The following is a 16076-nucleotide window of genomic DNA, read 5'->3' as shown; positions in this document are numbered from 1 at the left end:
TTTATGCGTACTCCTCCTCTGCCTGCCACCACTCCCCTGTTACTGTGCTGCTGGTATGAGGCAGAGTGGGCTGCAGAGATGGAAGCCAGCTCTCCTCTCGCTGTGAGCTGACCCCCTCCCCCTCACCTTGCTGAAGATCAGTGGTAAGAATGGGATCTGTGTAAACTCCATTCACTCTCTGCTCTCCCCCACCCTCCCAGTCATGGCAGTTCAGAATCTGATCAAATCAGAGGATAAAAGAGCAAGAGAGGGGTGGCAGAGAGGACTTGCATGCAGACAAGGAGGATTATGAGAATGGTAGTCCTTACAGGAGCACTGCAATATGTATGTCTATGAAGGTCAATGTGTGCTGGACTTTGTCTGAGCATGTCTGCTTGCACCAGAGTGAGGACAGACCTGCTGCTAGAGCTTGTCACGTGTGACCCAGAGGTGAGGGACCAAAGTAATAATTAAAGCTCCATAGGGGATGTGATTGCTGATCTTTTTGTTAAAATGCTTGCTGACTCCTGGTTTGGGAGATGCAATATCCTTAAGATGTGCATCCTCCCCAAGTTTCTATACCTTCTACAGGCCCTTCCGATCCAAATCCCCTCTAAGTACTTTGACCAGACCAGAGCCCAGTTTTTTGATTTTATATGGGCGCATAAGAGGCCTAGACTTAACAGGCGACAGCTCATGTTGCCCAAACAGTTTGGCGGACTGGCTGTCCCAGACCTCCGTAAATACCACCAAGCGACACACCTGACCAGACTTATCTACTGGAATCGCCACCAAACCACTAAATTATGGACCCGACTTGAACAGACCCAGTGTCCGATACCCTTGACTAGGGCCCCTTGGTGTCACAATTTCCTACCAATAGATGTGAAGAACCATCCCCTGATAGGTACGACCACACGACTCTGTTCCATTCTCTTTACCCGCTCCTGCCTTGCATCTCTAAATTCCCCGCTACGCCCAATTCTGGGCACCCCAGAGTTTACCCCGGGATTCACGGACCCTATCTTCCGCTCACTGAAGGCATCTGGCCTCTACCAAGCCTCCCATTTTGTGATAAACGGACAATGGGCATCCGCGGGTGATCTCATGAATCCGGTAGGCCCCTTCCGTCTAGACTATTGGAGGGCTCTCCAACTCGGCCTCTTTCTTAAATCGATACCTCCACCCAATAGTACTGACCAATCGTTAACCGTTCTCGAGACCTTGTGCTCGGAAGAGGGGGTTCTGCCACATACCCTCTCTGCCACCTACCAATTGCTGATTGAACCCTCAGGTAACCACCAACTTAGTTGCCTAAGTGCGTGGGAGAAGGAGTTGAAGTGCACCTTCACGACGCGTCAACACAAAGTATCCTTCACTTTACGTACAGATCCTCCATCTGCACAAAAACTCAAGAGACCAATTACAAAATAGTCACCAGATGGTATAATACCCCTGCGAAATTACAGAAAATCTTCCCTTCCTCTTCGGACAGGTGCTGGAGGTGTCAGGCAGAGAGGGGAACACTCCTCCATATTTTCTGGACCTGCCCTGGTCTGGAGCAGTTCTGGAAAACCGTACAGCTTACGATACAGAGGTTTACTGACCGCCCTGTATTGGCAGACCCAGCGCTTTACCTACTCCATGCCTCTACTAGCCCGCGCAAGACCTACAAAAAATCGCTGATTCCCCACTTACTGGATGCGGCCAAAGCCTGCATCCCCTTATGCTGGAAGTCTACGCAACCTCCAACTACTAGTTTGTGGCTTAAGAAGGTGGAGGAGATCAAAAAAATGGAAGATTTAATTCTAACGGCCCGCCATCAAAGCGAACAGTTTACCAAAACATGGTCCGCTTGGAACATGTTTATCTTCTCAGATGAAGGACGGGCCCTTTTGGAGAATGACCCATTGGATTAGAACATCTCTTTTGGGACAGTTTGTTACTGGAACTGGAGGGTGATCGATGGCGGGAGGTACTGACCTGCACCCACGACTAGAACTGGATGCGTTGGCTGCGCCCCTGGTCCCCCCCCCTCCTCCCGTCCCCCCTCCCTTACTCTCCCTCTGACGTCCCCTCCCCCTCCCTCTTTCATGCTCTCCCTCCTTCCCTTTTTTCTTTTCCTTTCCCTCTCTGCTTCTTCTATCTGTGGCACACAGCTTGGATGTGGGGGATCCTATTGAGAACCTCATAGCCTAGGCTGCTCTGCTTTTACACAAAAATGAGGAACGAGATTCGCGGAACCATCCAGTGGTACAGGAAGCCCCTAGGCAGAAGGATACCTCCTACTACAGCATGGTTGAGACCCATAGAAATTGTTACCTTTTCTCACTTTGGTGAAACTCAGGGCCCCAGGTGAGCCTGGGGGACGCCTTAGAGACTAAATGTTCTTTAATGATATTTACACACCTCATATGGGTTACGGGGGTTTTCTCAGTTCATTGCATACCATGATGCCCTGTGTGCCTATTTCTCCTGGATGTTGTATTTCGTGTGTCTTTGTCCTTGATATAAATAAAAGATTTGAAAAAAAAAAAATGCTTGCTGACTGGCTGTTATTTTGATACCCATATATTCAGCACCATGGATCACTGAGCAGGGACAAGTATACTGTTCAGAAAGTCTAAGAAGTAAGCAGAAGTACATATTTACTCACTTATCCCAGGTCAGTAATTGATGGTACTGAAGCAAAATTGTCAGCATTACTGTCATGGAACTGTCATTTTCAGAAGGAAAATCAGTGATGGGAGCATCCATATTTTTCTTGTGACTGGTATCCTTTTATGTGTATTTATAATTGATATACCGTATCTGTGGTGCTGATCTACAGTGGTGTGAAAAAGTGTTTGCCCCCTTCCTCATTTCCTGTTCCTTTGCATGTTTGTCACACTTAAGTGTTTCGGAACATCAAACCAATTTAAACAATAGTCAAGGATAACACAAGTAAACACAAAATGCAATTTGTAAATGAAGGTGTTTATTATTAAAGGTGAAAAAAAATCCAAACCATCATGGCCCTGTGTGAAAAAGTGATTGCCCCCCTTTGTTAAAACATACTATAACTGTGGTTGTCCACACCTGAGTTCAATTTCTCTAGCCACACCCAGGCCTGATTATTGCCACACCTGTTCACAATCAAGGCATCACTTAAATAGGAGCTGCTTGACACAGTAAGGTCCACCAGAAGATCCTTAAAAGCTACACATCATGCCGAGACCCAAAGAAATTCAGGAACAATTGAGAAAGAAAGTAATTGAGATCTATCAGTCTGGAAAGGGTTATAAAGCCATTTCCAAAGCTTTGGGAATCCAGCGAACCACAGTGAGAGCCATTATCCACAAATGGCGAAGACATGGAACAGTGGTGAACCTTCCCAGGAGTGGCCGGCCGTCCAAAATTACCCCAAGAGCGCAGCGACGACTCATCCAAGAGGTCACAAAAGACCCCACAACAACGTCCAAGGAACTGCAGGCCTTACTTGCCTCAGTTAAGGTCAGCGTTCATGCCTCCACCATCAGGAAAAGACTGGGCAAAAATGGCCTGCATGGCAGAGTTCCAAGGAGAAAACCACTGCTGAGCAAAAAGAACATCAAAGCTCGTCTCAATTTCTCCACAACACATCTTGATGATCCCCAAGACTTTTGGGACAACATTCTGTGGACCGATGAGACAAAAGTGGAACTCTTTGGAAGGTGTGTGTCCAAGTATATCTGGCGTAGAAGGAACACTGCATTTCATAAAAAGAACATTATACCAACAGTAAAATATGGTGGTGGTAGTGTGATGGTCTGGGGCTGTTTTGCTGCTTCAGGACCTGGAAGACTTGCCGTGATAAAAGAAACTATGAATTCTGCTGTCTACCAAGAGATCCTGAAGGAGAATGTCCGACCATCTGTTCGTGTACTCAAGCTGAAACGAACTTGGGTTCTGCAGCAGGACAATGATCCTAAACACACCAGCAAGTCCACCACCGAATGGCTGAAGAAAAACAAAATGAAGACTTTGGAGTGGCCTAGCCAAAGTCCTGACCTGAATCCTATTGAGATGTTGTGGTATGACCTTAAAAAGGCCGTTCATGCTCGAAAACCCTCTAATGTAACTGAATTAGGACAATTCTGCAAACATGAGTGGGCCAAAATTCCTCCAGGACGCTGTAAAAGCCTCATTGCACGTTATCGCAAATGCTTGGTTGCAGTTGTTGCTGCTAAGGGTGGCCCAACCAGTTATTAGGTTTAGGGGGCAATCACTTTTTCACACAGGGCCATGATGGTTTGGATTTTTTTTCACCTTTAATAATAAACACCTTCATTTACAAATTGCATTTTGTGTTTACTTGTGTTGTCCTTGACTATTGTTTAAATTGGTTTGATGTTCCGAAACACTTAAGCGTGACAAACATGCAAAGGAACAGGAAATGAGGAAGGGGGCAAACACTTTTTCACACCACTGTATATACCTGATCTATATACCATATCTGTGGTGCTGATCTATATACCATATCTGTGGTGCTGATCTATATACCGTATCTGTGGTGCTGATGTGTATACCGTATCTGTGGTGCTGATCTGTATAACGTATCTGTGGTGCTGATCTATATACCGTATCTGTGGTGCTGATCTATATACCGTATCTGTGGTGCTGATCTATATACCATATCTGTGGTGCTGATCTATATACCGTATCTGTGGTGCTGATCTGTATACCGTATCTGTGGTGCTGATCTGTATACCGTATCTGTGGTGATGATCTATATACCATATCTGCGGTGCTGATCTGTATACCGTATCTGTGGTGCTGATCTATATACCATATCTGTGGTGCTGATCTATATACCTGATCAATATACCGTATCTGTGGTGCTGATCTATATACCGTATCTGTGGTGCTGATCTATATAACGTATCAGTGGTGCTGATCTGTATACCGTATCTGTGGTGTTGATCTGTATACCGTATATGTGGTGCTGATCTGTATACCGTATCTGTAATGCTGAGCTATATACCGTATCTGCAATCTGTATACTCTATTCTGTGATGCTAAGCTGTATACTCCTGACACTACGGGTGGAAGCAAGTGGAATACATGGGACGGATTATATAAGGGGTGGGGCTTATGGGAATTGGGAGTGGTCAAAAAGGAAGGGCGGGGTCTGGCGCCCCCCCATCCTAAAACTTCACCAGCCGCCACTGCTAGGGAAGGATGGAGTAGAGCTTCTTCACTTAGCAATGTGAATGTTCACTGAATAAATAAAGTAATATTTGGTCCATTTCAATAATTTAAACATGTGCAAGTAAAAGTTTATTAAATTCCCCTGGCACATGATTGTATATTTAATGTGAACATAGCTTTGCCGTATTTATATTTATAAATATTCAAGTTGACAAGTGAACATGCTTTACTTCTTCAGTTAATAAACTCTATTATAACTATTGGGAGATTCCCATGCCATAGTTCCCACACTCTGATCCCATATTTCATGAATGAATTAATTTTGATAAAAGTTTGGAATGTTCAGACTGTGGTCTGGTAATGTTTCATGCATTGCTACAGATTGCAGCATATGTACTTTACACCAATTTACAAAATAAACTTTTCGGCAATAATAGGAGGCAGTTGTGTAGTCACAATTAAACATGAAAGCAGATGTCACATCATTAACGAGCTATTGAAGAGCACATAAAAGTTTATTGAAGATTAAATTATTAGGTCTTCTAGGTCTTTTATTATTATTATTATTAGGTCTTTTTTTACCATGGAAAAAAACTTCACTTTGATATACTAGTGACACCCACAGGCTATATAACACAATTAAAAGGCTCAATTCAAAAAATATTTTCACAAGGATAATTGTCTTTTTTTTTCAGCCATGTGACTGTAATTTTTAAATCTCATTGGACTGGTGAGTTGGCCCACCCTTTGCAGCTATAACAGCTTCAACTCTTCTGGGAAGGCTGTCCACAAGGTTTAGGAGTGTGTCTATGGCAATGTTTGACCATTCTTCCAGAAGCGCATTTCAGAGGTCTGGCTCAGTCTCTATTCTAATGGGTAGGAGTACAATGTACCCCTTACTCATTCTCATGGAGGCCGGCATCCAGATTACGATAAGCCCCCTGCTTGCAGACCCCCACAGCCACAGCCGAGGGTGGTGGTGAAGGAACCCTTTTCCCCATCAACATGGGGACAAGATGCTTTTATGGTGGGTCAGAGCCCCCCCACCCAAAAGCACCCCTCCTATATTGGGATCATGTGGCCTAGCATGGCTCAATCGCCCCCCCCCCCCTTTTCATGACCTGCCAGTTTGCATGCTCGGATAAGGATCTGGTATGGATTTGGGGGGGGAAACCCATGCCATTTTTTTTACTATTTTTTACCGCCAATCTTGTTTATATTTATCTGTCAGCAGGGAAGCCCCATGACTGCTGATAACTCATCGGTTGTTAAGGATGCTGCGGCCAGCTTTACGGCCCCACTCCTTAACAACCAGCTCTTACTGTGCCCTGATTAGACAAAGCTTTGTCCAATAAGGGCTTAGAATGCACTTGGCAGCGTCCAGTGCATTGCAGGGCATTCGACAGTTCGAACACCCTGCAAATTCAGGTGTTCCATGAATGGGGCGAACATTCAACGTTCGGCCGGAACTTATGCTCAGGCCGAACTGTTCACCCAACACTATTTTTGGACTTTGAAAAGGAGAATTGGTATTGTTCGCTCTGTACAGAATAACATTTCAGTAAAGAAAGTTCAAAACTTAACTACAGTTATGTGGAAATGAATAGCTCCTTATGCTCTGTTATATTATGCTAAAAGCACATATGGTGTAAAGGAATTGTGAATTCTTCAGTAGGGGAAGAGGATTGACACTGGCTACAAAGAGGTTAAGAATGCAGAGTCAATGGAGATCTCAGAAGAAGCGATTGGGTCCAGAGGACTTTCAGAGTCGACCACATCTGATGGTCTTTGCATTGGGAATAAAAGATTTCCTTGAAAGAGATTTGGGTAACATGCTGCATCTTCAAAAAAAGCACAAGTAGTATAGGAGAATGCTCATGGGTTCCCCATGGCTGCTAGTATCCTGTCTCAAAGAAAAAGGAAGCACAGAGAGTCAGGCACATAAATAGGGGAGTGTGGCCCAAGAGTTTGTGAAACCCATCTGTAGAGCTATGGTGCTTGCGGAGCAATTTGGCATTGCTTTGGACAGGATGGTGCCAATAGATTGTTTAATGGACTGAGAACTGAAATACTCCTCTGCAGTATGTGCAGGAACGCTGTGGGGAGGAGTCAGAGTGTTCACGTAAGATCTGTTTTACCCATCTATACCCACGAGTGTGCAAAAGTAGAGACAAGCTTAATTATTAATTTAAGTATAGGAAGGATTATTATTATTATTATTATTATTATTATTATTATTATTATACAGGATTTATATAGTGCCAACAGTTTATAGGGGTCTTTACAGTGTAGAGGTGGGACAGTACAATTACAATGCAGTTTAATACAGAAGGAATAGGAAGTCCCTGCTCATGGAGCTTACAATTTAAAGTAAGGGGGAGGTGGTGCAAAAGGTAATAGCTGCAGGGGATGATCTGATGGAGGTGACTCGGGTACAGTTCTTAGGTGGAGGTGGGGTAGGCTTCCCTGAATAAGTGAGTTTTCAGGGATCGCCTAATGGTGGTCAAGGTAGGGGCTGACTGGACATACTGGGGCATAGAGTTCCAGAGGATGGGAGAGGAAAGATATTGAATAAGGCCAAGACAATGGTGTTGGATACTGGCTTGTGCCCAAGTAGAGTCAAGCACTGGGCCAGTTCAAGCCTATTGAGATGACCTTGCAAGTTTACCCTTCCTGTGTTCAGATAACACCAAAAATACAGCCTTGTGATCAATGCAAACACCACAAACGGTGTCTTTTTTATAGCCTAAGTTCAGCCAAAATTAAAGAAAAATGGAGCCCAAGGCCTATAATTCACATTTAATTATGAGGTGTCCCTTGTACTAATTCTTCTTGTTTTAGGAGAAATCTTCATGTGTCAAAGCCCCCCCCTTCCCCAGGGGTTAATACACCAAGGGGCTGTCAAGAGCTCTTATCAAGACAGCTTGATTATGCCTGCCCTTTCTGCCTGATCCACCACTCACAGCACTACGGCTTCTATGAGTGACACAGGCTCAATGAATGAAGGAAGAGGAACTATCAATCAACTGCCCAGGGATCCTGTGTCATCCATAAAAACGATAGCACGGTTTCTATGGCTGCTGGATCTGGCAGGAAATGGTGAGCACAGTTGAGCTTTCTTGATGAGAGATCCTGACAGAAGCGTAATGTTTTAACGTCTACCATACCAGAAGATTACAGCAGTGGGTGTGAGGGGGCTTGGACTAGAGGAAGGCCAAATTTCAGAAACATCTACGGAACCTCCATTGGAGATCATCATAGTCTCTGACCAATTCAAAACCACCATCTGTGGAGGGGTTAGGGTGGTATCAATGACCACCTCAATGTCTTCCAGTGAATGGCTTAAAGCTGAGCAAATTCCCAAGAATATTGTAGACATGACACACAGGCTGGCTTTATTATCTGACCTCAAGAGGGAGGCACTAGCTTTAGGGGACAATTCCAGCATGTTATGTTAGGATGAACATAATTTCCACAGACAGCTTTTGCAACAGTGTTCCTTGGAAGTATATTTTTTTCATCAGCAGTGTTGTACTTGTGTTGACTCCATTGATTGTCCAGTGCAGTCTCACCTCTGCTTCGTCCTGCGGGAGCTGTCTGTCCTCTACTGCCACCATGTACAGTACCTCTGCTTCTCATTTTAGGCCTATGTGTGTAACATCACCTCTGCCTTTTTATAAAGTGAACATAAGCAACGTTTTTGCAGAACAGTACAGTGCTCTGCTGCATAGACACAACATCTTAAAGAATAATTCAGTAACAATTGAATGCTGCACAGTGAGAAAAACAAATAAAGAAAGTTCTAACAACACAAGCAATTTAAAAAAAATCCCCTATGAAATAGAAAAAAGGCAGAAGGAAAGAATTGTCCCCCCCCCCCCTTACAATAAAGTACAAAGTAAAATTAATTTTAAAAGGCCCAATAAAAAAGACCACCAAAAAGAGCTGCAACAAGGGAAAGGTACAGCAGACAATAACACTTGTTAAAGCAACCCTATTCCTAACAAACGGTCACTTGAATACATCTGTAAAAACAGAGGGAGCACGCATTTCGATGAAGCTCTCCAATGCAATCTACCACATAAAATACTACAGCTCACAAAATTCTCCCTATACAGATTGTCATCTCTCCCTATCCTGTCCATAAAAGTTCCAACATACACTGGCAATATGCCTACTGTGAGCCCCCATTTTATAGTAAAGGGGCTGACTTATCAAATTCCCCCAGTATTGGCCATTCTAAGCCTGCTGACCATAGGTCATCAAGGCAGTGCATTATGGTTTTAAAAAGATTCCACCTGGCCAAATCTCACATACGTTTGCAAGTGAATGCAATCCAGATCTGTTAGATTTGCCACAAAACCACAATTGTCCCAAGGTCTCTAGTCTATGCAAAGTTTAACTTCTTTAAAATTCTACTTTAAACAGATTGGTTTCTTTTATTTATCCATTCTTTAATCATTTGCCCCCATACGTTTTCATTGGTGCCACATAAATTTTCCCCAAATGCCTTGTACATATTTTTTCTCCAATAAATTATGATAAATGGTTGTCACCCTTATGAGATAGAAAACTAAAATGAAGTCCTAAAGATGCAATGCTACACATGAATACACATTAGCAAATACATATACATATTCATTTACAAATTGTAAAATATTAATTATAATACCACTTACCTTCCTGTAAGTAGTTCATATAATAATATGCCAAGTGACCAAAAATCAACACTAAAGCTGTGTCCTCTATTTAAAATGACTTCTGGAGCAACGTATTCTGGTGTCCCACAGAACGTCCATGTTTTTTGGCCAGAGAAGAGCTTCTTAGCGAATCCAAAATCAACCTAAGGCGTGAAATATATACAGCAAGTGTTCTGAATTAGCCTTTCTTGTCTTTTATCAGAAATTCCTGTAAGCCATCTGGCATACTGAGGATAAAAACTAGATTAGTGCCCTGTGTGAGATTTCAAAGGGTAGCTGCATGATGTCCACATACTATCTTAACAAATTCTGCTGTTCTCTAAGCATAATTCAAGTTACAGTGCAGGCCACTTGCTGTGCTACATTGTTACTTACATGCATCATCTTTAAACAATGCTTCTTTCTTCAAGAATTTATTTGTATTCAAGAGGGTCAGTATATAACATTTCCCCTTTCTTCAACGCTTACAGAAGAAATGCATAAAATATGCAGGTACTGCACTACTAATTGTGGTGAGATGGAAGAAGGTTTATTAACTCCCATAAAAAAATTGGAAGAAAATAATAAAGATGTAATTTTGTCTGGCAGTGATGTCACTCAGAAATCCTGTGGGAAATCCTATGGGATCCTGAAGAAAAAACTAAGGGGGTTAGTTACTAAAACTGGAGAGTGCAACATCTGGTGCAACTCTGCATAGAAATCAATCAGCTTCCAGGTTTTATTCCCAATGCTTAATTGAACAAGCTGAAGTTAGAGACTGATTAACTACCATGCACAGCTGCACCAGATTCTGAATGCTTCCGTTTTAGTAAATATCCCCCATGCATCTGTTAAAGAAGACTTGCCCATAGCACAAATGAAGTTTCCAGGCACATACATACATGCATGCCCCGGCCGGTACCAGACTGGGAATATACACACAGACGTGGGCTTATGCGTGTGCACATGCGTATGTGCACAACCAGGCGTGTGCCTTGGTCTACTGCTTCTGTGTGATATGTTCCTAAAACCTGTGTTTTGACCTCTGATCCTGACCTGGCTTGCTCACAACCATGCTTGTCTGCTACCTGCCCTGACCTCGGCTAGTCCTAGGATTCTGCTTCTGCCTCCTGTTTTTGCCTGATCTACTTACCTGCTGACACTGGCTTGCCATCCCAACTATCCTGCTGCCTGATGTTTATGCCTGATCTGCCTGACTGTTACCAACCCGGCTTGTCTGACCCTGTATCCTGCTCATCCAGCCTGCTACAGCTGTTCAGTCCAATGAGCTTACATCCAGCTTCCTGCTGTACAGCTATAGTCTGCTGCCAGCCAAGCTCAATGGTATTTCATCTGCCACCAGCCTGTTCTCCTGCAAAATCTGCCTGCTGACTTTTGCTACCTAAGTAGACTACTGCACTGATCTTAAGCATTCATACCCTGCTTCCTCTTCACGTCAGGCTCACTTACCAGGTATGTGACAGTATTCAAAGTCTTGCAAGAGCATGCCTCTACACATTCGCATGGGCATCAGTGGTATTACTCCTGTCCAGGGATGCAAATCTCATGAGATCATGTAGGAGTGTTTTCTTGCAAGATTTAGCATCCTCAACTTTCCCAGGACACAAACAATGTTTATTCAAATTTGTTCCTGTTTAAGTCTTTATGAACCCTTTTTAATAAGTGGTATTAAATCACAATTTTTGCTACTGCCATCACCACTGCCAGAGGTTTCCTGTTTAAGGTTAGCTCCTTTCTCCTGCAGCATTCTATAGATTTACCCTTGCATGCAGGGACTAAACTCGTGTCTCCTCACATTGTGTGCATCAATGGAAACACACAGCCCCATAGCCTAGGATAACAAGACACTCTTCTGCTCCATTCTCTTCTTCCCTCTCTCTTCTCCAAGCTAATAGACTTACTGGAGACTTTTTGTATGAAGACTGAAAGTTGTACAGGGGAGCAGCACTGATAGAGCAGGAATAATTAACATTGACATTTGTAAGTGCTGGAGTAATTTTAACAACTAGTTTAGTTTACTGTCATTATTTTTCTGCTATTTTTTTGATTTTTTTTTTATATTTCGTTAAACCATTAATATTTCAATTTTTTTTTTTTATTTGTGATTATTTTGTTTTGTTATTTTTTCCTTAGTGTCTAAATAAAAATTTCACAAGATCTAAAAATATCTTTGAATTCTTTGTATCAGAAATGCACGTGTCATTATATGAACAAAAAAAACCTGCTCAGGGGCGAGCCCGCATGAATGTCTCCATTGCCAGCAGCTTTCTATGGTGGGCAGCCAGCAGAGGGAGGAGCTACGACGGAGGACCCATGTAGGAGAGGATTGGGGCAGCTCTGTTCAAGGGCATTGCAGAGAGCACGTAAGTATAACATGTTTGTTATTTAAAAAAAAAAGGGGGGGGGGGTTTGAAGTTGCTTTAGGAAATAACAGGTATTGCCAAATAAACAGGCCTTTACCAAAAATGTAAAAATTGCTGTGGTCCATAAGGCATATATAGGCGTGAGAGGTAAAATTATTAGATAATCTCTCATATCACTGACTATTTAATCTCTACTAAACGCACAATAAAACATGCAGAATGGAAACTTACCAGTTTTACATAGCCTTCTGAGTCTAGAAGTAGATTTTCTGGCTTTAAATCTCGGTACATGACACCTATGTGATGCAGATACTCAAAAGCCTCCGTCACGCATCCAATGCAAAACTTAGCCGTCATCTCATCGAAGCTGCCTCTGGGAACAAAGTCAACATTTATTTTCAAGTGTTTTCAGTTTTAATCATCATTTTGACATTACACATGTGCCACATAAAATGCTAAAATGAAAAAGCATTTCAGTTTCTAGTGCCCACACAGTGATTATGCCAAATGTAATTTTCAGCCAGATCCAAGAAATGATTAATTTACCGTAATCCACAAATTTAAATTTAATTTCATTTTAAAAGAACTCTTTGATCTTTTCCAAGTGCTTTGAGACTGCTTGTAAAAGTCACTTAAAATGGAAGTAAACCCTTCCAAACAACTTTGACCTACAGGTAAGCCTAGATTAAGGCTTACCTGTAGGTCCAAGTAATATCTCCTAAACCTATATGGTTTAGGAGATATTTGCCCGAAAATGGGCACCGCTGTCTACGGCGCATGCGCCGTAGACAGCGGCGCGCAGGCGCACTAAATGCGGCAAGTCCAAGAATGGATTTGCCAAATTTGTCTACTCCCGTGCGCATGCGCGGGAGTGACGTCATCGCGGCTCCGGCGAATGGCAGCGTCGGAGCTCCGAGACGCGACTCCCGTGCGCATGCGCGGGAGTGACGTCATCGCGGCTTCTCCGCTGTCATTCGTCGGAGCTGCGAGAGACGCCACAACCAAGATGGATGCGGCGGACTACAGGTAACAGCGGCGACTTCGCTGGCTCCTGTGTCAGGTAAGTGACACATAATGAGCTACTATGCGATGCATAGTAGTCCATTATGCTTTACCTTTGCAGGGAAAAAAAGAGGAAGTAAACCCATCAGGGTTTACTTCCTCTTTAAAATGGAAGTAAACCCTTCCAAACAACTTTGACCTACAGGTAAGCCTAGATTAAGGCTTACCTGTAGGTCCAAGTAATATCTCCTAAACCTATATGGTTTAGGAGATATTTGCCCGAAAATGGGCACCGCTGTCTACGGCGCATGCGCCGTAGACAGCGGCGCGCAGGCGCACTAAATGCGGCAAGTCCAAGAATGGATTTGCCAAATTTGTCTACTCCCGTGCGCATGCGCGGGAGTGACGTCATCGCGGCTCCGGCGAATGGCAGCGTCGGAGCTCCGAGACGCGACTCCCGTGCGCATGCGCGGGAGTGACGTCATCGCGGCTTCTCCGCTGTCATTCGTCGGAGCTGCGAGAGACGCCACAACCAAGATGGATGCGGCGGACTACAGGTAACAGCGGCGACTTCGCTGGCTCCTGTGTCAGGTAAGTGACACATAATGAGCTACTATGCGATGCATAGTAGTCCATTATGCTTTACCTTTGCAGGGAAAAAAAGAGGAAGTAAACCCATCAGGGTTTACTTCCTCTTTAAGGCCTTATAATTATTTTTTGACAACCAAAAAGAGAATGTTTATGAAATTAGTGTTTTACTATTTATTTTTGTTGTACTTTGTAGAGTATTAACTGTCTTTATAATAATCAATGCACATGTTCTTTAAAACCAGGAATAATATTAGTAACCCATAACACCTTTAAAAGACGCTCTTTGTTGCTTTACTTTTGTACATATTGTATGATGTATTGTGTAAAATACTTATGTATAATGTTTTATGTATTCTGAAGAAAAAAAAAAATTTTGTATCAATAAATATATTGTTTTTATTATATAACATCCAATGATATTGCCTTTAAAATCCCACCTTCTTGAGGTATTTCAATATTTTTTTTCCCATAACACCTTCTAGGATTAATGACTTATATTGATATCACCATAGACTATTAATGATTACTATTAATGATTGTACAGCAATAAGTACTGCTTATATTAAAATCTTTTCTTGGTTTGTTAACATCTGCAAAACTCAATGTATTGAAAAAAAAAAACAAGAATAAAAATAGAAAAGAAATTCAGATTTGATTTAATCTACTATTTTTTTAGTTTACATTTAATTGTTTCTTTACTGAAAATCTGCACTTTTATTCCATGTTTAATCCTTTTTTGACTGCATTGCACATACACATAAATTGACAAAAAAAAAATGAAAGCATAATACAAGATTTAGAACAGTATAAAAAAGATAGTACAAAATCCTGAATGATACCTAAGTATTTACCTATCTCTTAAGAGACTCCAAAGTTCTCCCCCAAGACAAGCTTCCAGCAGGAGATATACGTATTTTGAATCTTTAAAGGTTCGGTATAATCTGAAAGTATATTTTGGCTCATTATTAGCTTGTACTTAAAGTGATTGTAAATGGTCACCTTGTAAAAAAACCCATTCAGCTTAACCACTTCAGCCCCGGAAGAATTTCCCCCCTTCCTAACCAGGCCATTTTTTGTGATACGCCACTGCGTCCCTTAAACTGACAATTGCGCAGTCGTGCAACGTTGTACCCAAACAAAATTGATGTCTTTTTTTCCCCCACAAATAGAGCTTCCTTTAGTGGTATTTGATCACCTCTGCGGTTTTTATTTTTTGCACGATAAACAAAATAAAAGCGACAATTTTGAAAAAAAAACACAATATTTTGTACTTTTTGCTACAATAAATATCCAAAATTAAAAAAAAATAATAATAAATACATAATTTTTTCCTCAGTTTAGGCCGATATGTATTCTTCCACATATTTTTGGTAAAAAAAATAAATAAATCGCAATAAGTGTATAATCATTGGTTTGCACAAAAGTTATAGAGTCTACAAAATAGAGGATAGATTTATGGCATTTTTATTTATTTTAATTTTTTTTTACTAGTAATGGCGGTGATCAGCGATTTTTCTCGTGACTGCAACATTGCAGCGGACAGCTCGGACACTTTTGACACTTTTTTGGGACCAGTGACATTGAGCTAAAAATAGGGGAAGGGGTTAACACTAGTGGGCGATCAAGGGGTTAACTGTGTTCTCTAAGTGTGTTCTAACTGTGGGGGATGGGACTGACTAGACCGATCGGTGTTACAACTTAGTTTCTACTGTCTCTACTCCCTAGAGAGAACCGGGATTTGTGTGTTTACACACACAGATCCCGGTTCTCACTCTGTCATGGGCGATCGTGGGTGCCCATCGGTCATTGCGCCCACTGGCTAAACGCATCAGCTTTGTGGATGCACTGCGTGCACCTGCTAAAGCATCTTAAAGAGTCAACATACAACTACGACAGCTTGCACAGGGGAGCCAACCTGCCACAGTATAACTGCGGCGGCTGTTCCGGAAGCCACTAAAAGACAAATGAAAGGCAAACATTTTTGTACAGATATAAAAGACATTATAAATACCTGTTTTCCTTTTTTTTTATAACTGATCACATCCCCTCTGTTATCATCTGCATAAGAACTGGGGGGAGGAGAAGCAGCAGGACACTGTGCTTCCCAGTGAATGGCTGGGCAGGTTTTTTTTTTGTCAAGACAAGTCTGAATATTGGAGGAAAGCAGCCTGGGTTCCTATCATAGCTAGAGGACTGACCATGATGTGCTCTCCTGTTTAGTGTGGTCAGTTTTTAATTGAAAAGCCAGGGGACTATCAGGAATGCCAGGGAT

At 42.3% G+C, this 16076-nt stretch overlaps 1 protein-coding gene across 1 annotated transcript in view; it reads right to left on the bottom strand.

Moving 5' to 3' along the window:
• The window catches only part of PRKG2 (protein kinase cGMP-dependent 2), a 150047-nt gene that overhangs the window by 29811 nt on the left and 104160 nt on the right, over positions 1–16076 (bottom strand). The window contains exons 13-15 of the mRNA XM_077476170.1: positions 14656–14745; positions 12443–12584; positions 9828–9991 (exon numbers count right to left, since the gene is read on the bottom strand). Of these exons, the coding sequence (XP_077332296.1) occupies positions 9828–9991; positions 12443–12584; positions 14656–14745 (396 nt within the window). The remainder of the gene's footprint in view (positions 1–9827; positions 9992–12442; positions 12585–14655; positions 14746–16076) is intronic.

This window comes from Lithobates pipiens, unplaced genomic scaffold, assembly GCF_037356315.1.
Source record: "Lithobates pipiens isolate NorthernLeopardFrog02 unplaced genomic scaffold, aLitPip1_a1.2 Scaffold_13, whole genome shotgun sequence".
In the NCBI taxonomy this organism is placed as follows: domain Eukaryota; kingdom Metazoa; phylum Chordata; class Amphibia; order Anura; family Ranidae; genus Lithobates; species Lithobates pipiens.
The sequence above is the reverse complement of the archived record's forward strand: the minus strand, read 5'-3'. Positions and strand labels throughout refer to the sequence as shown.